The 25,206-nt window shown below is 40.4% G+C and overlaps 1 protein-coding gene across 1 annotated transcript in view; it reads right to left on the reverse strand.

The window, feature by feature from the left end:
* Window positions 1–25,206, reverse strand: part of SPIRE1 (spire type actin nucleation factor 1) — a gene marked incomplete at its 5' end in the record, with an annotated part of 127,940 nt that overhangs the window by 25,608 nt on the left and 77,126 nt on the right. Inside the window, 5 exons of the mRNA XM_084260577.1 lie at window positions 1,025–1,154; window positions 1,550–1,636; window positions 7,894–8,058; window positions 9,165–9,248; window positions 18,971–19,096. Of these exons, the coding sequence (XP_084116703.1) occupies window positions 1,025–1,154; window positions 1,550–1,636; window positions 7,894–8,058; window positions 9,165–9,248; window positions 18,971–19,096 (592 nt within the window). The remainder of the gene's footprint in view (window positions 1–1,024; window positions 1,155–1,549; window positions 1,637–7,893; window positions 8,059–9,164; window positions 9,249–18,970; window positions 19,097–25,206) is intronic.

A 25,206-nucleotide genomic window follows, 5' to 3' on the forward strand; every position in this document is an offset into this window, starting at 1 on the left:
TAAAAATGCACCCAAGCATTCACCAAACTCTGCCGAGCACTTCAAAAACAATGTGACACAGCAAGGCTGATGAAATTGTTTTTCTCTGGAGACAATGGGCTGTCACAACCCACTTGAGTCTGGACTGGTGCCTTTAAGCACACATGGCAAGCACAAATATTTTGCAGAAAGCAGTGTGAGGGGGTACATACGTGGATTATTTCATGCTTTTTAGCTGTAAGATGCCACTTCTGCTCTTCAAAAATCCAGCTAGTTCATATTATCTGATACAGAGAAATACCATGCTCTTAAGGGAACGTGTCACAATGTAAGACTGCATTTGTAAGTCACAATGTAAGACTCTATTTCTCATGCTTTTGTCATCAGAACCACTAATGCAAATAGGTGATTGCTGTAAAACACAGTATTTCCTAGTGGGTTGATGAATGCACACTGCAGAAACTAAATGCTCTGCAGTGTGAGTCTGAATTAGTTTTACCCACTGAAAATATATACAAACACATGTTTGTATATATGCATAGCTTAGAAAAGAAAGCAAGGATTCAAATACAAAATAGAAGCAATAGATTCAGCAAACAAAAGCAGATTTTAAATTAAAGCAAGGAAATTGATGGTGCTGACCACAGGAAACAAAGTTAATAAAATTAATTAAAACCAGACACATAAAGAACACTTGCAGATATGTAAGGATGTGTTGGGGAGAAGCAACACAGGTTCCATTCTGAGCAAATCTAACATTAACTGTAGTGTGCAACAAGCAATACAATGCCATTAAATTTATCTAATACTTACATTAAATGCTTGAAGGGAATCAAGTTGAATCACAGAGTATCATATTTTTACATACAGCTTAGCACCAAGACTGCACAGGCCTAGCAAAGCCTGTAGGTTCTTTCTGGTTTTGAAGGGATGGGAATAATTTTACCTTCCGTGACATCTGCACAGGCAGATGTCTAATACCTCTGCTTCTCCCGTGGGAAGTTCTCTGTGGAAGCTGCAGGTAAAAACCCAGCCATGTGCTTACCCAGCCTGCTACGCCGTATCTCATCGGGCGAGACTGGACGCAGCTTCCTCTCTGCCTTGATCTCCTCCAGTATCCGCTCATGAAGGCTGCGCGGCCGCGGCGGGGTCGGCTTCAGTTTCCTAGCCGAGGCCTTGGGACACGAAGATAATGGTTATTTACACAGAACTGTGCTTCCTTGGAAGTAGATTTCACACTTTTTGTGAGGAAAAATGTGGAGCGTTGTGATATGATTTTATATGCGTTCAACTGTCAAACTCACATAAATTGGAAAGAGGTTTGATTGCATTTTTCCCTAATTCACGGGGGAAAATGATTCCCCAGAGATAACGAGCTGCGGGTAATATCAGCTATTAGTCAGTAGGTGCAAGATACTACACACTGCTCTTAAAGAGACCATGTTCTATACACAGAAGACAATATTTTTGAAATCCCATGTCAGAAAACATATTTAACATATTCCCTGGCCACAAACATGCTTTTAAAAGACACATTTTTGTTAGGAATGAATCCCACTGGATTACATACGGGATTTAATGGAGGGCGCGATCGGATGAAATCCAGGATTATTTCATGGGCACTCTTTTTTAATCGAGGTGGGATGTCACCGTTGACCTGGAAAGCAGAAAGGGAAATATGTATTTCCGTGTTGTGCATCTGTACTCATGCAGATGATGAGATCAATTGGAAACTCGTAACCCTGACAGAGCTTGTGGTGTTCTGACACCTGCACCAGACATTAAAGCCCACCGTTCCTGAGCGGAGCAATAATCCACACACAGAGCACAGCCAAGGAAAGACACAGATAACAGCTTTTCAGCTCTGCAGAGAGCTACAGAATAACCACACCTGCAGCAGCTTTAAACAGCAATACTCAGGGTTTTGAAATGACAAAATCATATGTCCAGGCTGCAATTGCATCAATGGGAGAACGCAGATGAAGCTTCGACCTTGCTTGGAGGAAAAGGGGCCAACACCATGTTTAAGAACAACTATTTGAACCGTGTCTCACTGCCAACAATTACACAGCCCCTCATACTCTGCTCTTAGCCTTTCAAAAAACACAGGTACTCTTTAAGGCCCCAGTTTTCTTGATCCCCTTACCAGCTCCCAAGAATGGATGTGAAAGCAAAGATAGAGCTGGTACATCCAGAGGGGATGAAAAAAATGCTCCTCTTGTTTTTTCTTTCCTGTCTTAACTTCCTGTCTCTGCTGGTGTGGCCTTGAAGAAGTGGCCTTGTGTGGAAATCCCAGCAGAAGGAGGGGAAAGCCCTGAGCATGATTTTCTAGCTGCCTCTTCACCTGCACTTTAAAGACTATTCAAGTGTCAAACAAAGTTTGTTAATATGTCTAGAAGGTGAATCACCATGGCATGCCACTGGATGTAGAGGAAGGACATTTCCTCCCTGCAAATCATACACTTCTGTAGAAAAGAGGCTGGGTGAGGGCTTTCCTTCTTTGTCTGGTTTTCTCCAGAGACAGGTCTGATACCTCATTTAGAATAAGATCACATACAAGACATCACAGGAAAGAGTCAGCAACTCCCTGAATGCACAGGATATAAAAGAATGCAACGGAAGTTTTCCTAGCATATGAAGAATTTATAAATTGTAAACTGGAATAAGCTATTTAAAAAAATCCATCTGTCAGTGCAGTGCCCAAGCACACTGTCAGGGATGAGAAAGCATCCTTCTGGTACCTTCTATTACTAGACAGTAGCTGGCTATCAGCCCTGTCCTCCAATATGACAGGAATTCCCATGAGACTGTATCTCTCAGACCAAGTGCCCCAAATTTTAGCACCACTACTTATTTTTTTTTCTTTTTTTCTTCTAAAGTGTCAGTTGGCTCATTTTTCTTTTGGAGACTCTGTTCATACAAACTCTGTAGCCAGATAAAAAGACACAGTCCTGGTTTGTCAAATCATGTGTACATTTGCTAGCTGCAGTCAGAAAAATGGGTTTAAATGCCCATAAGGTCACTGGAATATGATCCCTAATTGAACTTCAGTCATGCCCTGTGGCTTCCAAACAAGCTCTGCTCACTTCAGATGTGCCCTCCACTCAGGCTGAGGTGGAACGACAGCCTCCTGGAGAAGATTCATCCCTTCCCCAATAAGCAAACAGATGCAGCGTCCTTCCTAGGGACTCTTTCTGGAGGTATCTACCCCAGTCATGGCCCAAATTCTGTTTGTTCCCTCCACCCACCCCTTTCCCTTCCTTAGGCTGAATTTCACAGAGTATTCTTGGCAAAGAACACCAAGCTGCTAAACTCTGCAACATGCATCACCTTCCTAAAAATAGTGCAGAAAAAATTAAAATTGAAAAGGTTTATATTAAATGGTGATTTGGCATTTTTATGAGGAGGAGAATATTATTTTAAGCAGTGTGATTGATTACTTCTGTTTAAAGACAGCAGTTTTTTGAGGTCAGCGTGCTTTGCAGGGTTGTTAATGAAACCAGAAGTGTCTCTCTTCCCCGAGTTACTGTTCATCAGATGTCAAAGTTGATAGCCCAAGTTGAGAGTTATTACCATCAGAACAGCCATTTTGTAAACTGATAATCTCCTTTCCAGCCTTGGGGAACAACCCTCTGCATGACAGTAGGCAATAAATAATACATGGCTCTGAGCCTTTCACCTCAGGGCAATCTACACCCTATCTTAATGCCACCAGGGTGTAATTAGGATCAGCATATTCCCATTTGATTGGAAAAAGAGAAATGTAAGATTTGCTTAAGTGATTCTCCGCAGGATACACAGGGAGCTGTCACAAAGCAAGTGGGTGTTTTGCAGACAGCAAGCCAAGAGCAGGAGCACCGGTGGCAGATTCTACTTCCTCATACTCGGCACCCAAACAAGATGCTGAAAGATACTGAAGGAGAAGCTTTTATCCTCTCTGTCCACACTAGATCTATTCCTTTACTCAAACTAACTCTCTCTGTAATGAGCAATTTCCCTTTAATTAATTAAAATCCATAGCTCTTGATTCATTTCTATCAGAAATACACATTGCACGGATGCAGCCATGATACATGCTGGGAAAAAAACCCCAGACAATAACATTTTTTTCCTCATATCAGATCAGCTTCAACTGCAACCTATTTAGGTTTTAAATAGTAGTATTTAAGTAGCAGTATTTAAAAAAAATACCTCAAAACACTGCAAAACTATCCTAAGTCTTCAGGTGTGTAAAATGGCTTTTGTACACCAGTATGCATTAAATCTGGCAGTGTGGGGAAAGCATAACCAGTGATTATAACAATCAACCAGAAATTCAGAGATTGAAACAGCACAGAAAAATTACCATGTAATCATCTACTCACTCACAACCTGCTACCATCACATTTTAATATATAAATATGGATTTGCAGTTTAAAAAAAACCCTGCAAATGGTACTTGGTAACCTTTGGCTGAAGCCCAAGTTTGAAAAATGGTGACCCCCAAACAAGTAGCACATCGCACGTGACCTTCCCAAAAGGTACACCATTTATGACTGGCATTGAACTACCTCAGCCATTGTTTTGTCTCCCTATAAAAAGTGATAGTGTTAAGTAGAAGAGTACTATCCCTATATGATAGGTAACATGGAAATGATACTGTTGTGAACTACCTAGATATTTTCATTTAAAAAATGAGAATGCATGGACACTGAAACAAAGAGAAGGGACATGCTACATCATTTCCAGAACAGCTCATGATAAAGTCCTGTTGTGAACTAAAGCCTTATAAGTAGATATATATTTGCCATCTTAACTTACTCAGACAGTAGGATGCTTTTGTTAATATAGTTGTTGTATGGGGCTGAGTTTTGGATTTGTGCTGAAAAAGGTGCTGGTTTTGTTACTGCTGAGTAGGGCTTACACAGAGCCAAGGCCTTTGCTGCTTCTCACCCCACCCCACCCCACCAGCGAGCAGGCTGGGAGTGCACAAGGAGTTGTGAATTGTGAATCAATGTGGAGTTAAAAGCTGTAGCTTAAAATATATGCATAATAAAGAAAAATTAATTCTGAAAGAGTAATTTAATTCTTTAATTTCCCCATTTCCAAGTGTTGACTCTACAAATGTTCACAATTTTTTAACATTTTGGAAGCAAGTCCTTCAGAGGAGAAAAATGCTATTAAATCTCTGCAGGCAGATATGCAAAGGTTACAAAATGCCAGGATGAAAGTTATATTGTTCCCACCACAACTACAGAAACAAGGACTCCTGCATCAGAGGGATAGAGAGATGACAAGCTTGAAATTATTTTCATCTGTACTGAAATAGAAATGCCAACGTCACTGAGGAGAATGAAACCAGTTATTTACAAGAAGCCCAGAATCTGACATTTTACATCTCCAAAACATTTTGAATAGTTGTACTATGACGGAAGACGAGTGAGAACAGACAGATCCAGTTATCAGCATCTGTTAACTCAACAATTTTGATAGTCTGAAACACCAAAACAGTTCTTAAGCAATGCACCTGACAGGAACATCTGTTCTTTCCCTTATTTCTACTCAGAGTACTGAGCAGTCAGAGACAGATGAAGCTACTCTTTTAAATACAGCATTATTTTAATTAAAAGAACAGTAAAGACTTCATGTTGCATCTTATTTACTTAAAAGAATTACTTAACCCCTTGTTATCATTAGTGGCATGTGCATTTTCACAAACCATCAAGTCAAAAATGCTACCTGTAAATTTAAAACAAAAATTGCTTTTAATGAAATTTTGCCAAACAACCATTTTGACCAATAGAAAGAAACATAATCCATCTTTCCCAGGCTACCTTAAAATTTAGATTTAGAATTATTTCCCTTTTCTCCTCTTCTCAAGAACCACTATAGTTTTCTCTGATGGGAATACACATCATCAGTTTTGACCCATGATGGTCAGCTGAAAGATGCTGTATTTACGTGATCTAACTAAACTTCTAATTCTTTGTGAATCTCAGGCCTCACACATCTCATGTCAGGCTGCATTTCTATTATTGTCCATGCTTTCCACATTCAAGTACACCATGCAGCAGAATCCAAGTTGCTGAAATTAATGTTTCTAATAAGAAAAAAAATGTTATTCTAGCACACTGTCACTAGCAGTTGTCAGACTAAGCCAGCAATTGCATCACAGACAACATTACAGGTGCTGTACCTGCAGCTGACTGTAACTCAAATCCAATTGTCCACTTTGGACAATCTACCTAGTAAATGAGATAACAGGACAAAAATAGATGTTTGCAGGAATTTCATATACAGCAGGAGTCTGGATGATCAGTAGAGCAGCTGTGCCTCAAAGACCTACCATATAATGAAGAAAATATCTTCTGAAGAGGCAGGAGCTTGCTCAGCAGAAGATGAATGAAAGGCTAGTCTGACAAAAGCAAAATTAGACGACCTAGGGGTTCTTATTCAAACAAAACTACTACCCTGGCTGCACACAGTAATCAAGGGACTGAGGGGACTGTTCCTCCTGCAGTGGGTAGTATGAACCCTTAGCACAGTTCTCTGAACTGTTAGCAGAAAGACAGATAAAGTCATTATTTGGGTATGTATTTTTCCCTACTGATTTAACATTTAAGCAACATCTGCTGCACAAAATAAATATAATCTGATCGTCTAAATCCAGATCTTCATTAGGGGAGTACTTGCAGCTCATACATAAAAGGCATTTACATTTGTAACAGAACTCAATTTATTTGCTCCCCATGTACACGTTCCATTTTCTTCCCCCTTTATACTATTTTCTAATGATCTCTGATAGAACAAGCTACATGCTTTCTGTTTCTCTCATCTCCCCTCCACCCCCATCTCTGAATTTTTCTGATGGAATCACAGCTTTCTCACTAACAAAGGGTTTGTGAGGTTTTGTCATGAAAGCAAATGCATTTTAACACTGAATATTCTAAAATGAAGCTTCCACGGTAATCAGTAACAGGCACAGGTCAATACTTGCAGAGTATAAATATTGACACTGACCAAATACGTGCCTCTCAAAAAGGTGTTTAAAATGTCTTATGAGGGGTAAGGGGCTCTTTAGATCAGTCACTATCTTATCAGGGACATCCTAATGTTGAACACAATATGTACCAAAGAGAAAGAAAAAACAGGGAAACTCCAGTAAATATCAAATGGGGTCTGATAAAGAGAGTGTCTCGAATCAACTTTATGAGTATTGAGGACGAGACCCGTCAACACTCTCCAGCTTGCTTTGAGGTACTGTCTTGACTTGAAAGCAACAGATTATGTTGAAAATAATTAGCTTCTACAAATTGATGATTTAATTTTTTTTTACACAGAGAAAGCCCTTTCTTTCAAATTTTTCCTTGAAAGTTTGTAATAGATTGTGGCCACATAAATTGTCACTGTAATGTAGGTGATAGGTAATACACATGGTAGGTAATATGTGTTTTCAACCACTGTAGGTTCTCCTTTCCCATCACAGTACCAATTATCTAAGAACATGGCAGCACTTTGCATTCTGGAATGCCAAAAATTACGTTGTGACTCCTCACGTTCTCCCCAGTAAGAAAAGCATCAATCACTGAGTTAACAATCTCTCAGTGGAAAGCATGACAGGACTTTTGACAGGACTCTCAAGGTCATCACAAAACCAACACATGCCGTTTGTACAAGCATATGATATATAGGTTTATCTTTCAGAATTTTAAATGCCTGCCATATGGAATACAGAATACACAACATTTGTTGGGTTTTTGTTTTTCCCCCTCCATGTACTACATAAATTTAAGATGCCATATAAAACCCACAAACATTACTATCTACAAGAAATTACAAATTCAACGTTCTGAGAAGAAAATGAGAAGATGATGATGACGAAAAAGGAAAAGAATATTTCAGATTTGACAAATTCCAGTGATTCTCTTGACTTACCATGACCTTCCTTAAGGTGTAGCGCTTGGATCGAATATCATCCATCAGCATTTCATAGGGTGTGAGCTGATACTCTATTGGGAGCGGGTTGTACTGACGCTCTTGAACTTTCTTCAGTTTAACACCGTTCCGTAGATCTCGCATCACTTGTACCCAAAAACGAGCCTCAAGAGGAAAGAGAGAGAATTTTTATTTGATACCTTACCCTTGAACACCACCTCAGATTAAATCAAAGTTGTTCAGTCCCCTTTCGTGATACCACCAGATACGTACAGCTGTACTATTCTATCTTTAACACATCAACTAAAACCCATTTTACCCGTGGTTATTTTATATAAGCCTATTTTTAACCCTCATGAACGTAACAAAACTTTGTTGCAACTCAGCAGGACTGCAGAGTTTCACCTCAAGTGACGTTCATCTCTAAGATAATACAGAAAAAAGATTTTAAATTCTCTTACTGTACATCTATATTTCCATTTCAAGTATACTTCAAGCATGTCAGGAAAGTTTCTAGGCTTATAGCTAATATTATGTGAATTAAAACAATGATTGAATCTGAAACTTTGTTTCCCTTAGGCCCAAAATATTCTTGCAAAGTTTCCCAGCTTTTGTTCTTCAAACAGAAATTTTGGGATGGGCTTTGATTCCTAAAGTTGTGCAACATCCTCTCAGTACTCAACTCTCTTTTGTTCTGCCTGTAAGAGCACTGCACACTAATACCTCCCTCTCATTTTTTTGGGCACCAAGAATGGCTGGAGAGGAGGAAAACCAAGTGATGGACAGAAGACTGGGAGACTGAAATTGAGTACTTGATTCAAATTTAAGAACCTCATAATATTCCTCTATGAACGGCAAGAAGAGTAACTAGAAAATAAAGCAAGCTGCTTTCTGTTGCGAGCTTTGCTGCAACACTTTTTTTTTCACCACTGGAGAAACTTGGTGGCTCTGCCTACTGCCTGGCTGTCCCTCTGAAGGGCAGGCGGCACAATACCTGTCTAAAGTCCAGCCTTTTAAAGCTGCAAAAGCATTTCCACGAAAACAGTCAAAAAATGACAAAAATGTAATGCTTTAAGAAAATCCCAAACCGTACTGTTTCATCTGTCTCTGAAGGAAGGTTGAGACTCCATTTGATACTAACTTGTCCATGAGTTACTATTAATAAAAAGGGACACAGATTTTAAGATAAACCAAACAAATTTAGGTAAGAAGTATAAAGAAATGGGAACTACTAGCAATGATGCTGAATCAGTATTCGATTGTTGTCTTACCCAGTCAGCATTTTTTAAATCATCAAGGTCTGTGCTGGATTCATCACTTGCTTCTTTGTCCATTTCTTGAATCTTCTTCAGATTCTGGCAATGAAAAGGAGTCAGTAAATGAATGGTGGCATTATTTTCAACTAAAACTGATGTTTAGTTTCTGACAGAGAACCATAAAATCATAGAGTGGTTTGGTTGGGAAGGAACCCCTAGCACTAGGCTAGGCTGCCCAGAGCCCCATCCAACCTGGCCTTGAACAATGCCAGGGAGGGGGCATCCACAGCTTCCCTGGGAAACCTGTGCTAGTGTCTCACCACCCCTACAGTGAAATATTTCTTCCTTATATCTAAGTCTAAATACACCTTCCAGTTTGTAGGCATTACCCCTCATCCTATCACTACATGCACTTGTAAACAGCCCCTCTCCCAGATTTCCTGTAGGCCCCTTCAGGTACTGGAAAGCTGCTATAAGGTCCTGCTGGAGCCTCCTCCAGGCTGAACAAACCCAACTCTCTCAGCCTGTCATTGTAGGGGAGATGCTCCAGCCCTCTGACCATCTTTGCAGCCTTCCTCTGGGCTGTTCCAACAGCTCCATCTCCTACTTATGTTGCGAGCCCCTGAACTGGATGCAATTATTGATACTCCATTCCACTTCTACAGAGAGTTTTCCAGGAAATCTTTAACCATGTTTAATTTGATCTATTTTCTAAGTATTCACTAATGTATTCAAAATGGAGAAGTTAAATTCTCTACCGACTTGCTTATTTTATGAGATTAAAATAAAAGGCCAGGGGTCTGACAGATGCATTTATCAAAAATCTTTTTCTCACTTTGAAGCACTCAAGCTCTTCCTTTAATGGAACTAAACAATCAGTCTCAATTTAGCTTTTGAGCTTCCCAGAAAACTTAAAAATAAGCATGTTTTCTCTTTTTTTTTTTTTTTTTCTCTTCTTCCCTGGAAGTAGTTCCAAACCTGCCAATATATCAGCAAAAGAAATGGAAGTGCTGGCAGAGCCCTTAACTTGCCCATTTAGCAGAAAGCAAGTATCGACCAAACCTGGTTACAGAGACAGCACGTGGGCATCAGCCACCACAGAAGTTTTGGAAAGAGAGCAGATGAGTTATTTATTGTCATATTTAAGTAGCTAGCACACTTGCTCTCATATCAAAGAAGAAATACTACAGTTGCCCTATAAAAATAAAATACATAATTTACAGAAAGACTCTAAACCAACCCATAAATCACCTCCTCTGCAGAAGGAAATATATTATGGGACAACGTGGGAAGGGTTTGGCATAACTTGGAGTGTCACCACAGGACACCCAATCGGGAAAGAATGTCTTTATGGAAACTTGTGTCGGTCCTGTTGCTGTGGTCAGCAGTCAGTCTGACGCTTACAGAAAATCACCCTTTTCCAAGGGGAGAGGGGAGAGGAGGGGGAGGGAGGAAAGAAAAAGACATATGGAAAGACTGAGTAACATAAAGGCCTCACTCAACATGTATTTTGCTATCCAGCATTTATTCTTTTCTTCTCATACAGTTGCAGTAATACTTTAAAATACAGAAACTTAACTATTAATTACTTTTTCTTGCAAACTGCTGACGTTTCTTGATAAACTGCAAAATATAAAATCATTCTGATACCTTATCTTTTCCCTCTCTGCAATTAAAAAGATGAGTTGAGTAAATTGACTTGAGTAAATGAGCTCCCATCTGTCAGATACGCTCCTCCTTTCAACACTGGAAGGTACACATTAATTTTGTAAAACTTAACGTGTTGCAGCTGGTTAACCTTTACTTCAACTGTTGAACAAGTTTTGTGGCCATTACCCATCTCAGCAGCCACGTTCCCTACCGCACTCTTTGCTGGGCTGGTTTATGCCTAAAGGCTGATGCCTTTTGCCGACATAAATATTTCATGAAGCTAAAAAGATTACACCTGTTTTTCTTAACAACACAAAATAAGAAAGGGGTGGGGGGAAAACCCATCCTGAAAAGCAGAAAGATCTGCCAAAAGGCAGCCAGGTAATTAGCTGCTCTGGAAAATAGCTGGAGGGGGAGCTTCTACCCGAGAAAGCACACGTGTAGGTGATGCTGGATACCACGCACTGGAGAGCTGCAAGAGCAAAACCTGCCAGCCAAGAGGGAAGTCTCTCAAAGTGCAGTTTTATGATACAAATAAGATGATACAAGCACAGGCTACTGACAAAGCCGGGCTCTTTATTACTCCCCACCCTAGTACTGAGTGCAGAGTGCTCCTGCTGCTGTCCGCATACTGGCACGGACACCCACTTCATAGGGATAGTTTGCTCTCTCTCCCTGATACTCAGGGCAATATCCTATATAAAACTCACCATGCAATCAGTGAAGAACAGTAGAAAGGAAAGGAATTTCCATCATTACATCAGTTTGAAAGCAGGATTGGGGAGGAAAAGAGACAGCAGTACTACATCCTTGCAGCCAGTGCTTAGGAAGGTTTCTTCAACGCTTCTGCACCAATCAGGTGCTGCTTAGGAAGGAATAAATTCACTCTGACAAATGATTATGTTTAAACTCTGAGACTAAATGAAATATTATCATTTTGCTCCAGCGCCCTCAGCCAGCATCAGTGGATTTCAGCATCTGTTTCCATCATAAATTATGGAAACCAACACATTTACAATACAAGAGACCCTTTGTCAGAACTTAACTGTGATCCAAAACCTGCAAGTAACCTCAGCTGCTGTAGCCACTCGTGCTTGCCCTTGGGACAATGGATTAAGAAGATCTATTGTAGCATAATAAATACATGGCCTAAATGAGTTTCCATTTCAGAAAGCAGAAACATCTTTAAAAGGGTCTTCTAAGCAATCAGACCAATATCACAGACCTGATTCAGCCCGGTGTTCGGTCAGGAAAATAGGGTTTGATGTGTAGGAAAGCCAGGGTTTTAACAGCAATGGCTTTTTTAAAACCATTAAAGTGTTCGCCAATTTTTTAGCTAAACTGCATTTTGTGACAAAGGCTAGCAATAAAAATACACCAAATGTCTTCAAACGTCTTGCTGCACTATTAAAAGCAGGCAGCTGATTTGCTGCTGCTGCTGCGTGTCCCACATTTGAGATGCACTCTCCTGTGTTCGGTGACAGATGGGAGTTTATGTAAGACACTTGTCAGCACAGCATCAAAGGCTCGCTTCCCCAGAACGCTCCCTGAAAACACAGTGTCTTCATGAAGATGGGATTCTTGGGAATCCAGAGCTGGACTTTGTCTTTCATCAATTGCAGAATGCAGTCTACTGCAGTTCCCTGTTCATATTCTTAATTAGGAATCATTTGTTTGCTGGTGCAAGTAACGCCTACGCTGCTATCTGTGAAACTAACAAAATATTCTTGCACCTCTAGGCTCAATTTAAAAATATATAGCCTACACAGAGGGGAAGAACAGCTTTTAGACATTCAGCTATCTAACCTGGGTTTAAATTTCAAGGGCATGGCCAGCAGCACTACTCTAGTTCTCTGAGAAGGCCCAAACCTCATTTAATTCAAACATGGTAGTAGGATCAATTAAATCAGTCCCTGAAAAGCTCTCCAGTGGACATCAAAATTCTTCATATATATAGTGGTATGAGTCAACACACTGCTTAGCTCAAAAGAACTGTTTAAGATGAGGAAATCCCCTCAAACCACATGCATCTATTAATTGAGTGACAATGCCTGCATCATGTAGGAAAAAAACAAGTACAAAAAAACTCCACAATAACAAACCAGCAGCCTTTATCCTTACTAAAGCTCCTAAACTGAGGGATCGACCAAATCACAATGGGCCTGCAAGCCTGACGCAATGCAACTGTAGCAGTGGAGTCAACTGGAATCCTGGAAGTATAGGCAAAGGTGAAGTTATGAGCAGAACAGTTTGTGAATCAATTTCTTTCTCCACCTGTGCTTTCTGAAAATCCAAGCAGCAGGGTAATTTAATAGCTTTTACAGTCACAAGACTATGAAGAATAACTCAGCTAATGACTATATTTCTAAAATAAGTCAGCCATTAACACTGTTTAGGTACCTATTAACTACCTCTATTATCATATTTTGTAAAAATAATACACCAGCATAGCCATGTTAAATCGAAAGTAACACTTTTTTAATTAACAGTTTCCCAATTGAGTCTTCCCATGGCATGAAACTAGGATACTCATGAACTTAATTAGAAATTGTACATTTACGTTTTCATACAGATCAGATTGAAGTATATCCAGGCAGATTGAAAGAATGATGTTTTCACATCAGACAGGACAAAAATGAAAGGTTACATGATTTAAAACAACAGCACCAAGATGACAGATTGGGAGCTTTATCTGTCTTCTACCAAAAACCTAATTAAAAGGCATACTGTGGATAATGAAATTACGGACAAGTTTTTGATGAATGTGGACTTTCACTGTAATTGAAGATGTAGCCAATTATAAAAATATACAAAGTCTTAATTAGTTTGGAAGGAATATTAATCTTGATGCTTTAGGGTGTACATCAATCTCTAAAGATGTTTGAGATTCCTACTGCGGCAGATTAAGACACATCTGCCCACTGGACACTTCTTGTATTTTACACCGGCCAGTGTCATGTGGTGTCTTTTAACACCAACTGTGCCAGTTGTGAAGCTCATCACCCACAGCCTCCTCACGTATGCTAAGCTCTGCTACAGGCTGGCAGCAGCATTTACTGGTACTGGCTGAGGTTGGAAGGGAGCTCTGGAGGTCAGCTTGTCCAGCCCCCCTGTTCAAGCAAGGGCATGCAGGGCCATTTGCCCAACACCATGTCCAGGTGGCTTCCCAATATCTCCAAGGATGGAGACTCCACAATCTCCTTAGGCAACCTGTGCCAGTGCTCAGTCAGCCTCACAGCACAAAAGTGTTTCCTGATGTTCGGAGGGAACCTCCTGTGTTTCAGGCCATGCCTGTTGCCTCCGGTCCTGTCACTGGGCCAGAGCCTGTGAGAGCCTGGCTCTCTCCAATTTGTACCATCCCTTCATGTATTTATATCCAGTGATGAGATCCCTGTGAGCCTTCGCCTCTCCAGGCGGAGCAGTCCCAGCTCTCCCAGCCTCTCCTCATATGTGAGATGCTCCAACTCCATCATCTTCACAGCTCTTTGTTGGACTTGCTCCAGCATGCCTATCTCTGTCTCATACTGGAGGGCCCAGAGCTGAACACGATACTTCAGATGTGGCCTCACCAGTGCTGAGCAGAGGGGAAGGATCACCTATCTCAACCTGCTGGCAGTATTTCTCTCAAAGCAGCCCAGAACACTGTAAGGCTTTTTTGTGGCAAGGGCATGTTGCTGGCTCACTCAGCCATTAAGTGCACGTGGAGCATTAACTCCAGTTGAAGGCAAGACCGGGCAGTGACAGGGAGCTGAGGGCAGATATGCCCTCAGTGAAGTAGGTTCACAGCGTGGGGAGCAGACCAGGTAAATCCCAGGTCTGATGCAGAGCAGCGATTTCTGGATTCCTATGCTTGCATAATCTCTCCCCATCTCTCTGTGACTCTTGCCATTGCTGAACAATCTGTGTGACCTGCTCAGACACCCCACAGCAGGAACATTTGCTTTATCACATAGACATTGCTCATTTGCACCTACAGTTGTGTCTACGGCTAGGTGTAAAGAAAAGTTATCTCTAGGACTTTTAGATGATCCTGAAAATGATGAATCTCTTCTTTTACATGAAGCATACTTTTAGCAGATATTCAAACTACCTTCCCTCTCACCACAGACACATGCATTCCCTCCACCTTCTTGACCATTTTTACACAGACACAATCAAAAAAAGAAAAAAAAAAAGTGGGAATTTCCTATAGCAATTTGAAAAGCTCACTGCTTTAGATGAGAAACAAGCTGTACTCTTTTTTTGTCATCAGCTGTAAATGCTTAAACAGCAGGACACAGAGTTAGGAGGTCTTGGCCCATCAAAATACCACTTCTGGATGGCAGCAGATGGTACCCAGGGTGGATCTGCAGCAAGGGCACCTTTCACAGAGCCTCAGCAGCATATAAATGCTGTCAGCAAGCTCAAAAAACACTCCAGGAAGCTTGCTAGAAAAACTCCACCTTGCAAGAAGATGCAAAATTAGATCAGTTAACTTAATTTCAAGCCTACCTTTGGAGTTGCTGTTGCTGTTCCACAGGAATATGTAATTTTACTGCTACTGGTCTATTTTTAGGTTTTCTTTTTTTAAACTGCAATAATAGTATCACACCTTTCTCAGCTCTGGCTTGAGTCTTGTTCAATGCATCCACTACATGAAACATCACATTCTCTTTAAGAATGGAAGTACCACCTCCCTTGGAAGACTTGGAAGTCTGCAAGTCAGTTTTACAGCCGACCTTTCATACACGGGGAATCAGACTGGAAATAAAATCCACATGGCATCAAGTATGTGACAAAGTGCCTAAACTGTTTTATTTGACATCCACTGAGGTGACCTCAACAGCTCACTCATTGCTTCATCATTTCTGATTACTGCACTCACCCACCCAAGTGCACACCAGTAAAATCCTTGCCGAAGCTACGCTCCATTTGTTATATGACATCAATGTTCATCACATAGACTGGAGAGCACATGACTACTTAGCACATATATCAGCAATAAAACATATTACAGCCCTATAAGCCTCTCTCTCCTGCCTGTTGATGAAATCTGGCAACTTCCAAAATCCTGCCAGGTTTTATAGTGCCGAATTGAAAAGAGCATCATAGGGATATTTCTTCTGCCTCTTTCACAGGCCACTTCCCTTCTAAACCTCCTGTCACAGGCTGTAGCATAAGTCAAGTCAGTTGTGGTCGGCTCCCAGCAAGTGCATTTCTGCAGATAAAAATTCTCAACTCCTCCAGTACAGTGAAGTTGGCTTTTTAAGTACCTACAGAGCAAATATTGTGAACTTCATATACCTGGAAAACGGATACCTAGATGCCATCCAGTGGCCCTAGAAGGAATCCAAGGATTTCAAAGTAATTGTTATTCACAGAAGAGTTATTTTAGAGGGTTTCCCCCCCCTTTTTTTAGTGATTTTAATTTAATTTTGATCTCACATCCACAACTGTGTCTAGGTCTGAAGAACTCTGAAAGAAAATCTCCAAATAAAGCTGTTAAGTTTTTTTAAATAAACCAACAAGTTCATAATTTCTGGCATCTTTAGTGTCATAAACACAGTATTACACAGTGTAGGGTTGTTTTTTTTTAACATTGTATATATGTATAAAACTTGGGGTTGTTTTCCCAGTTACCTGCCAATGCCATCACAAATTCATGACAACAAAATGTCCTTACTGTTTTAAGTGTATTATACCCAATACTCACATGACAATAACAAGAGGAAAAGAAAAAGGAATTTATTGACTTGGACTGTATTTAACCATGTTCCTAATGAATTAAGATTCTTCTATGTATTTGCAAGAGATAAGAGCATATAAACAATACCACAGCTTTTACTGGCACAAACCTGGTGTGATCACATGATTCCTGCTTGTCTCAAGTATAAACTATGGAGGTATTTTAAAAATGGTGTAACAAGATTTACAGCATTCCACCTTGTATTTTCTTCATACCTATTCTTTTCTTTGTACACCACGTTACTTCCAAAATTAAATATATTTCAAGTCTATAGTTGGATAAAAGCTACAAGCAAGGATTAAGTACATCATAAACCCAAAGTATTCAGACTCCAGAAGCTGCCTGTGAGGTAATTTTCTTGGTCACTTCTTGTATGCCTACTAGGGGACCGATCCAGAGTAAAATGAAATCGGAAGATCAAAATTCTGGCCTTGGCTAGGTGCAGCAATGAAGGTCTTACTGAGTTGAGTAGGGCCAAAATTCCATCCACAAGGATTACTTCCTTTGACCTGAATGTGCTTTGAATCAATCCCTAATAGCCTTTGAGAGGCAAATGGTTTCTTTCATTTGGGATTAACTCATTGTATGCTCTACAGTGTGATCAGCTGCTGTTTTTTTATATCCAATTACAAGATGATTAAATTATTTGAAAATTCAACACAGTCCTCTACTTTTTAAATACATTTTTTAAACTTAATTTTAAATTGTTATAAATCATAGTATTTTACTTTGACAACAGAGATGCCTTATTACTGCTTACTGTGGCCAAGATGTTCAGTAACTACTGGTACCATAATTCCTTTCTGAGTAGCAAGATGACCAGGGTTCATGGCAGGGGGGGTGTAAGAAGATGATCTTGGTCCCTTCCAACACAAACCATTCTGTGATTCTAATTCCAAAGTGTCTTTGAGCCTCAACACGACTTTGCAGTAGCTGTTAGCTGAGGTGTGTCTAGCACAGGCCCCTCAATTAGTATCCAGTGGTCAGAACACTATGGAGCAGACAAAACTCCAGATGTGAAATTAATCACGTCAAGGTTCAGGAGACAGCCTTAGCACAGAGCTACTCTATCCTGTCTGCTCTCTGTATCAGGCTCACTGCATGCAGATGAACCGTAGCACAGGCACTTCAGAGAACAAGTGGCTCTTTAGCCATGCTGACACTGTCAAAATTATCTTTGCATGATACTGCTTCAGTTTAAAAACTGATTTCTTTTTGAGTACGTGTGGAGAAAAAGTGGAGGTGAAACTTGACCCCATGCCACAGAAAAGCACCTGGGAAGGAGTCTTTCCCTTGGAGGGATGCATCTCAACCAGGAAGGAAAGACAGCACCAGTCTCTTAAGCCTCTGACAGGTTTGTGTCTTCCACTACAAGTGTGAGGATAAAAGCTCTCTTGTGCTGCTTTGAGGCTCATCTGACCCTTTGATGAGATGATTCAGCTCATTAACCTGACAAGGAATGACTCTTTTTTTCTTTGGGAGGTATGCCCTGTTTGTTTCCTGGAGTCAGACAAAGAAAAACAGTGGCATCATGTGTGGGTGGGTGGTACAGCTCTGCCTCTTTCAGCAGCAAAATTTTTAGATCATTCTGTAAAATCTCAGCCTGCTTTTCAAAGGTACTGTAGATCTTGATTTATAAAAGAAAAATAAATCCTCCAGGGATTTATTGAAAAGAAAAATGATGAAAAACATTATGACAAGTTGGCTTCGGTGATGAAGCCGGCTTTAAGAAGCATGTTTCCCTTCCTGCCCTTCCCCTCATCCACCACGTTTTCTCACTGTGTTAATACAATTGCTCATGGAGCCATTCTGCAGGCCAGATCACTGGAACTGTCTTCATTAAAAACCATCCGCCCACCCTCGAAGTTATTCCTCAGCCAGACCATTTAATTGAAGTGGTTCCTAGGGTGGCCTTTCAGTCAACAGGAACAGCCAAGCAGGCTCTTGCTTTTTTTTAAGCCGGCTCTGCTGTGAAGCCTATGGGACAGACAAACAAGCCAATCACACATCAAAGGTAAGGGAAGCTGCTGACTGGGGACAAAATACCAGCAAGAACAATCTCAGATTCTTCTCTTGCCAAAGACAAGGTATGAGAAGGCATCTGACATCTCACAACATCCCTGAAACAGCGGAGGTGTTTTTTAGACTGAAACACATCACTCACACACACATGCAGGAACAGATATATGCCTGCAATGTGTAAATCTCCAAGGAAAACTTCTGTTTTGCTCCCAAGCAGTCTAGTTGCAATTAATAACCATTTCTATGAGACATGTGTAAATGGTTACAGGCCAAAATGAAAAAAAAAAACCCAGCTGTAGAACTGCTCTCCCTGAGCACTGCAGATCATTTCCTCAAGCATCTGACATCCACTACAGGCTGATTTTGTAAGCCTAATTCACACAGTAATGAGCTCAAAAGCAGAAAACCTTCTCAGACTGCTTACCTCTTTTGCACTTTTAATTTTGGCCAAGAAAGTGTACAGTTCCATTGTTTCAGCAAAGAGAGCCCGACATACTGCTTGGTAGTGGTTTGGTGCCTCTGAACGGGTTGGGAGGTGGGCAGCACACAGCTAGAGAGAAAAATAAAGAGCAATATCAAACCAACGCCTCGTTGCTTTCATTAATGCTGCAGAGCATGACATAACATGAAAGGCAATGACATGGAATATTTAGGGCACAAAAATCCACGAGGCATTAAAGTTTAGGCAGAAACTGGAGTGTATTTTCAAAATCACCTGTTACCATTTATTTTATGATAGGAGTTCTGTAAGAACAGTAAGGGGATTAGTTGACATGTCCTGGAAAACTCTGAAAACCAAGACATTGCATTTTTATTACAAAACCAAATAAAAAACCCCAAACAAAACCCCACCAAAAAAACCCAAACAAAAAAGCTACCCCCCAACAACAGAACAAAACAAAAAACTACCCCCTCACCCCCTCCCCCCAAAAACCCAACCCCAAATCCAAACTAAACCTGACATAATGGGGAGGGGGGTGGAAGCAATCTTGCAGTATGAAATTTTGGCAAAACATACTGAAGTCAAATCAGCTTTATCACCGTAGGTGGTGGTGTGTTGTTCAGCTTCCTATGGCCATGGAACAGAACTGTAACCCTACCAATTTCTGAAAGAATGGAGGTTGAAGCAAGGAAGAAAGTAAAGTGCAACTTGCAGACTGAAACTCTGATTTATTTGGAGCAGTACAAAGATTTTAACAATTAGCAAGAGCCATGGAAATGCAGCCTTATTGCTTCACCTCAGACATTCATGAACATTTCCAGACAGAGGCACAGCTGATGAGCTGATGTGAAGAAACACAGATAAATGTCTGCACATATGCTAAACCTGTACAAGCCTTAAAGCTTACTCCAATCACTAAGAATCATTCACAGCTACCATTAAGCACTACATCGGTCCAGCATCGCTTTTAGAATAAAACATGCAGCTGCCATTTCTGACAAGAGAAATTTCACTGAAATCAGCATTTGTATTTCAAATAGAGAAGATCCAGCTTCATGAACACGAACATGCAGCTTCTACTAGCATGGCATAGCTCAGCACTGACACTAATGGTTATAATATCTTTTTCTTAAATTTCCCCTAAGTCAAATCCATCATCTGTAAGTATTCATCACAGAAATCTTTGCAGGAAATGGACAGAACAAAATAACATCTCTAATTCATTCCCTAAACAGTTTCAAATTAAAAAAAACACCAAACCCAAAATGAAAAAACAACCCCAAAACAAAAAACCCCAAAGCTGAAACTAGAGCACCCATATCATACATCACACTGGTGTAGATATTAAAATAAAACAAAACCTTAACAGAAGCCTTAAAGTATGTCTTGTTACTATGGTTTTATAGTGGCTATCTATTATATATATAGGTGTATTTACAGCTGTAGAGCTAAAACTTAAGAACAAGCCAAAACCTGAGGCAGTAGGTGGTTACATTCAGCTCTCCAGAACTAAGGCTTGAGACAAAAGCCTCTTTAGGAGAAGAGCCCTTAATTAGCCTAGTGGCATAGTTGTCTAAATCTGTCCTGTCATTACAGCCAACACTGTGGTTACAAGGGGCGCAAGGCATGCAAAGCTCGGGCTGCTTTTTCATATTGTCTTCATTTTGATTTAAATCCCTGCTGCCACTGCAAGGTGTGGTCCTGTGGCCTCCGGCTGCACGCATCCACTGAGGCCTTTATGCTGGCACCAGAGTTCGTGCCCTAACTCAGCGAGGATTGCTCACCCCGGCAAGGAAGCGGGGCAGGAGACAATCACTCCTCACGGCACGGACACACGCGCAGGGGCACCGGCAAAAGGGAGCAAGGGGAACAGGCTGCCAGAGTGGGGAGAGGGAGGAAGGGCTGAACTATTTCTTCTGGGTGCAGACAGGGTTAGAGTGGCTCAACCTCACCAACAAGTTCCTTTCTAAGGGTGTAGTCCCCTTGTTACCATTTCCAATGGTATAACATTAGTGACGTCAGCGGCCAGATTCCATCAACTTCTTCCATAAAGCTTTCACAAGCACAAACTGGACTCCTGCAACATCCTGATCTGGTTTCTGGGCCCATACACAGACCTCCTTTCAGTGGTAAAAAAGGATAGACATAAGGACGGTTCATTTGTGTGCACCATGTATTTTCCTTCCTTCCTATATACGTTCCTTTAACACAAGGCAGATACATTCACAAAACTGCCCTTGATTCCTCCCTTTCAAATTTGATACATTTTTACAACGTCAACCCAAATTTTCTTGAACTCTTCAAATTTTGTTCTGGATAACACAAGGACATAGTGGACTGGGGACAAAAAAAACTCAACAAAGAAACCCTACTGCTTTCTTTTTTTCCTTTTTTCTTCCTTTTTCTTTCCCTCTACCTCCCCCCCTTTTTTTTTTACTGTTCTTTTTTCCTTTTTTAACAAATCATATAATCTCCTTTGCTGGTAAAGGGAGAAAACCCCAAACAGATGTACCTCTAATGTGTGCTACAGTGACAAAGCATACCACAAAGACAGAAGATATTAAATATTTCCCCTGACTTAATTAAATTCAGAACATTTAAAAGACCCAATTCTGAGTATGGTTACTTTATGTTTCTCTCAATAACTAATCATGTCCTTACCTGCCTTACTATGTTTTCAGTAAGCTATTTCTGGTTGTTAATTATAGCACAGATAAAAAGGGTTTCATTCTAAAATACACCACTTACAGGAATAACAATAAGAGTAATAACACCAGTAGTTTCAAAAAGGTCCTAAAATGGTACAAGTCATCACTGCTGAGAAAATCTTATTACTATACAGATTGCAAACAGGGTTTCAAGAACGCTTTTTTCTTTATTTAGAAGCATGTTAATTAGAAGCAATTTGCATGAAATATTGAGAAAGTTAATGAAATGCAGCAGTGGCAAGTTCAAGCAGGGGATGGATATAATCTTGATTTTATTATTGAACACAAAGTAGGCAAAAAAACCCCATTAAATGCAGCCTGCTAAACTTACAAAAGTGGTTACAAAAGTAACCAGACAAAAAGTTATCTATCTGGTTGGTAAAGGTTTGGCTGCAGATACGAAAATGTCCATCAGTTCCTATTAAATTTCAGGTTCTGAAAAATCGGTCTCTGAGTGATCTTACATTGTGTGAAGAGAAAAAAAAACTTGTGGTAAAATTAGGCCCAGTGTCTTAGCATAGATGAGACTGGGAAAGGTAAGCCTGAAGAAAAAGAAAAATGCAAATCAGATAGATCCCCTTCCCCCCACTTTGTTGTAGTATCTTGTACTTGCATGCTGTTTGGAGCACCTGACAAGCTATAACTTCTGCATGAGAAAATACTGCAAGACCCAGGCAGGCAAAGCAAATCATGTATGAGATGCCACTTCTAGCCTGAGTTCAAGATATTTATCCATTTTTTAAAAATCTAAGTAAAAATCACATCCTTCATTTTATGGTACTAGTGTTTGAAAAGCAATGTTACTGTAACTCACCACAAAAATCACAGCCAGAATATTTTAATAATTGAGATATGAAAGGACAGCCACCTAATGAACTGCTCCTCCTCCTCTTACCATGTCATAGTGGTCGTGGTGCAAGAAGGATTACGATCAGGTCTGCTGTCTTTTCCAGTCATGCAGGGTTCATCGAGAAAAGGAAGCCTCTGTATGCTGATTATTCTGACACTTGCCTTTTCATCCCTCATGATACAACTTAAAACTATCCTGAGGGGGAATGAACGCGAACACTGCCCAGAGCTTAACACAAGGGCTATTTGTTCTGTTTCCAAGAAGTCTTGAAAACTATGGTTGAAAGCAAATTATGTGGTCTTTGCAAACTGATGAAATATCACTAATACTATAAACTATCGACACATTAACTAACTCGGTCCGTAAGGATTTCCATTTGCAATCACTGTGAGGAGCTGGGATTTTTATTTTTTTTCCTAACTGAGCCTATCCAAAACCCAGCTTGACCCAAAGCATTCAATCTTTGCTTAGATCGCTAAGAAGATTAGAGACTGTTTCCATCCACATTCAGGGTTCGCAGGGAAAAAAAAAGGCATTATGTAAATACCGTAGCCTTGCCAGCTTCTCTATCCAAATTCACCCTCAACTGACTAGGAAACAGTGCAGCAAGCCAAAGTGGTGTTAACATAAATCACAATTTAGCCATCCGAAGAGATCAAACAGCATTTCTTGCATCTGTGTGAATATATTCCATCACGAGCTTCACAGAATTACAACAAATACAACTGACTCATCTGCTAAAATTCAGGTAGGTTTCGCAAAACCTCTTGGGTTAGATACACACTGGAAGCTTCATCCGAACACCTGGCCTGCTGGAATTCAGATTTCAAAAGTGTTTCCGCTTCCATCTTGGGCAGAAGGCCTGTTTGAATGCGCCACAAAGCCGAAAAGGCTTTCTTTTTCCCATGGGACACAAAGACAAGCTATTGATATTATGCAAAACACTACCAGCCTGCAAATGCCAGGCTTGTTAAAGTGTTTTGAAAGCCAGGGAGTATTAACATAGGCTTAAAAGATGTACTACTTCTTAAGTCACAAGAAGAAATTACTTTAACCAACAGATCGCCGAATGTGCGACTGAACTAGGCACCTGCCTCGTCCTTTGCAGTACGGTACTGCAACAGGTTCAAAAAACAAAACCCAGCTTGAGATGCCTTCCCAAGTCCAGGCTATTTTGTGATAGATTTTATCTTTTTCTGTGCAGATAAACTAGACCTTGTGATTAGGCTTTCCTCCCCCCGCTCTTTTTTTAACAGATATCCTTTTATTCCTATGACCATGAACTTCAAGGAACTATCTGCCTGACCAGAAAAATCTTACCAAGGCAACACCTGTGTATTTATGAACCCAACTGAGCATTTTGCTTTGCTCTGTTACCCAGAGTAACATTAAGGGATGCACAGTTCAGGAAAGAAGTATGTTAACACGAGTTTGCAAACTGTTGCTGCCTGCTAGGACAGCCCCTGTGCACAGTACGTAGAACTCAGGCACAGTGCAAGTTTTGAGTTGGCTTTCACAACACCTGGAGCCAGCTCACCTGCTCCATACCAGTTCCCAGATGCCTTCTCAGACTTTCCGGGCAGACATTTGCCCCTTGCTCCTCCACTTGTAACTGCAGCAGGCCAGGGACTAGCTGATCTCTCTGACAAAGGATGTAAGGGGAGTAATAGTGAGGTCAGGGTTTGATAGGACAAAAGGGATGGGAGCAGAGTTAGCTATTAATCCACATAATAAATTCCATTATATATATGTATATATATATAGTATGTATGTATGCTCAAATATGGACTAGTGGAATGGACTAACACATGTTTGCAAATACTCTCCTGAGTCAAAACTTCAGTCAGTTGAAAGACTCACGTGGGCAGGCTGTGTTTGGGAAATACTGCAGTGTCATTTCATGTGCTGTAGTTGGGTTTAGAAACAACAAAACAAAGCTTGAGCAATTCAAGATGAAACTGGTGCACAGTGAAGGACTATCCTCCTCCTCCATCATTTTCTTCTGAACAGAGTATCTGTCCTGACACCATTTCCTCCAGGTACTGATTGCCTTGAAGTGCTGAGCAGACTTATTTTCTTTCTTAGCTTTTTCATTTCACAGCTACTTGAAGAGTCTTAACTACTTTTCCATGCTATTAGACCTAATTTAAGCAGTGAATTTTGATAAAATTTCAACAGGCAGCAACTGCAAGACTAACACCTCACTGAACTGTCTCACTTGTAAACTTGAACCTTTTCCAATGGCAGAAACAATTAAAGGTGAAGACAATTTGTATTCTGTTACGTTTACATGATACTATCTTTAGGGAAACAAGTCTTACAAATACTTAACACTATTATTAACACTTTTGAAAGCATTTAAAACTTACATGGGTGTTAAGAAATTGAAATCAAACTACAGTATAAGCCACTGGCTACATTTCAACTTTTAAGCCCAGTCCTGTATTTTTCATGCTCAGTGAACCCTGTTCTTACTTGTTATTAGCTTTCTAATTACAGAATTAAGACCTTGGCTACTGAAATAGACTTCAAATGAAGGTCAACCTATGTTTGTTTTGAGACAGTGACAATTCCACTGGACATTGTGACATTAATTTTTCAATGTGCTAGTGCAGTCTTCTTGACAAGGCTGTGTTTGTGTAAATTCTTATTTCTTCTTG

This window comes from Gallinula chloropus (genome assembly GCF_964237585.1).
Source record: "Gallinula chloropus genome assembly, chromosome: 2".
In the NCBI taxonomy this organism is placed as follows: domain Eukaryota; kingdom Metazoa; phylum Chordata; class Aves; order Gruiformes; family Rallidae; genus Gallinula; species Gallinula chloropus.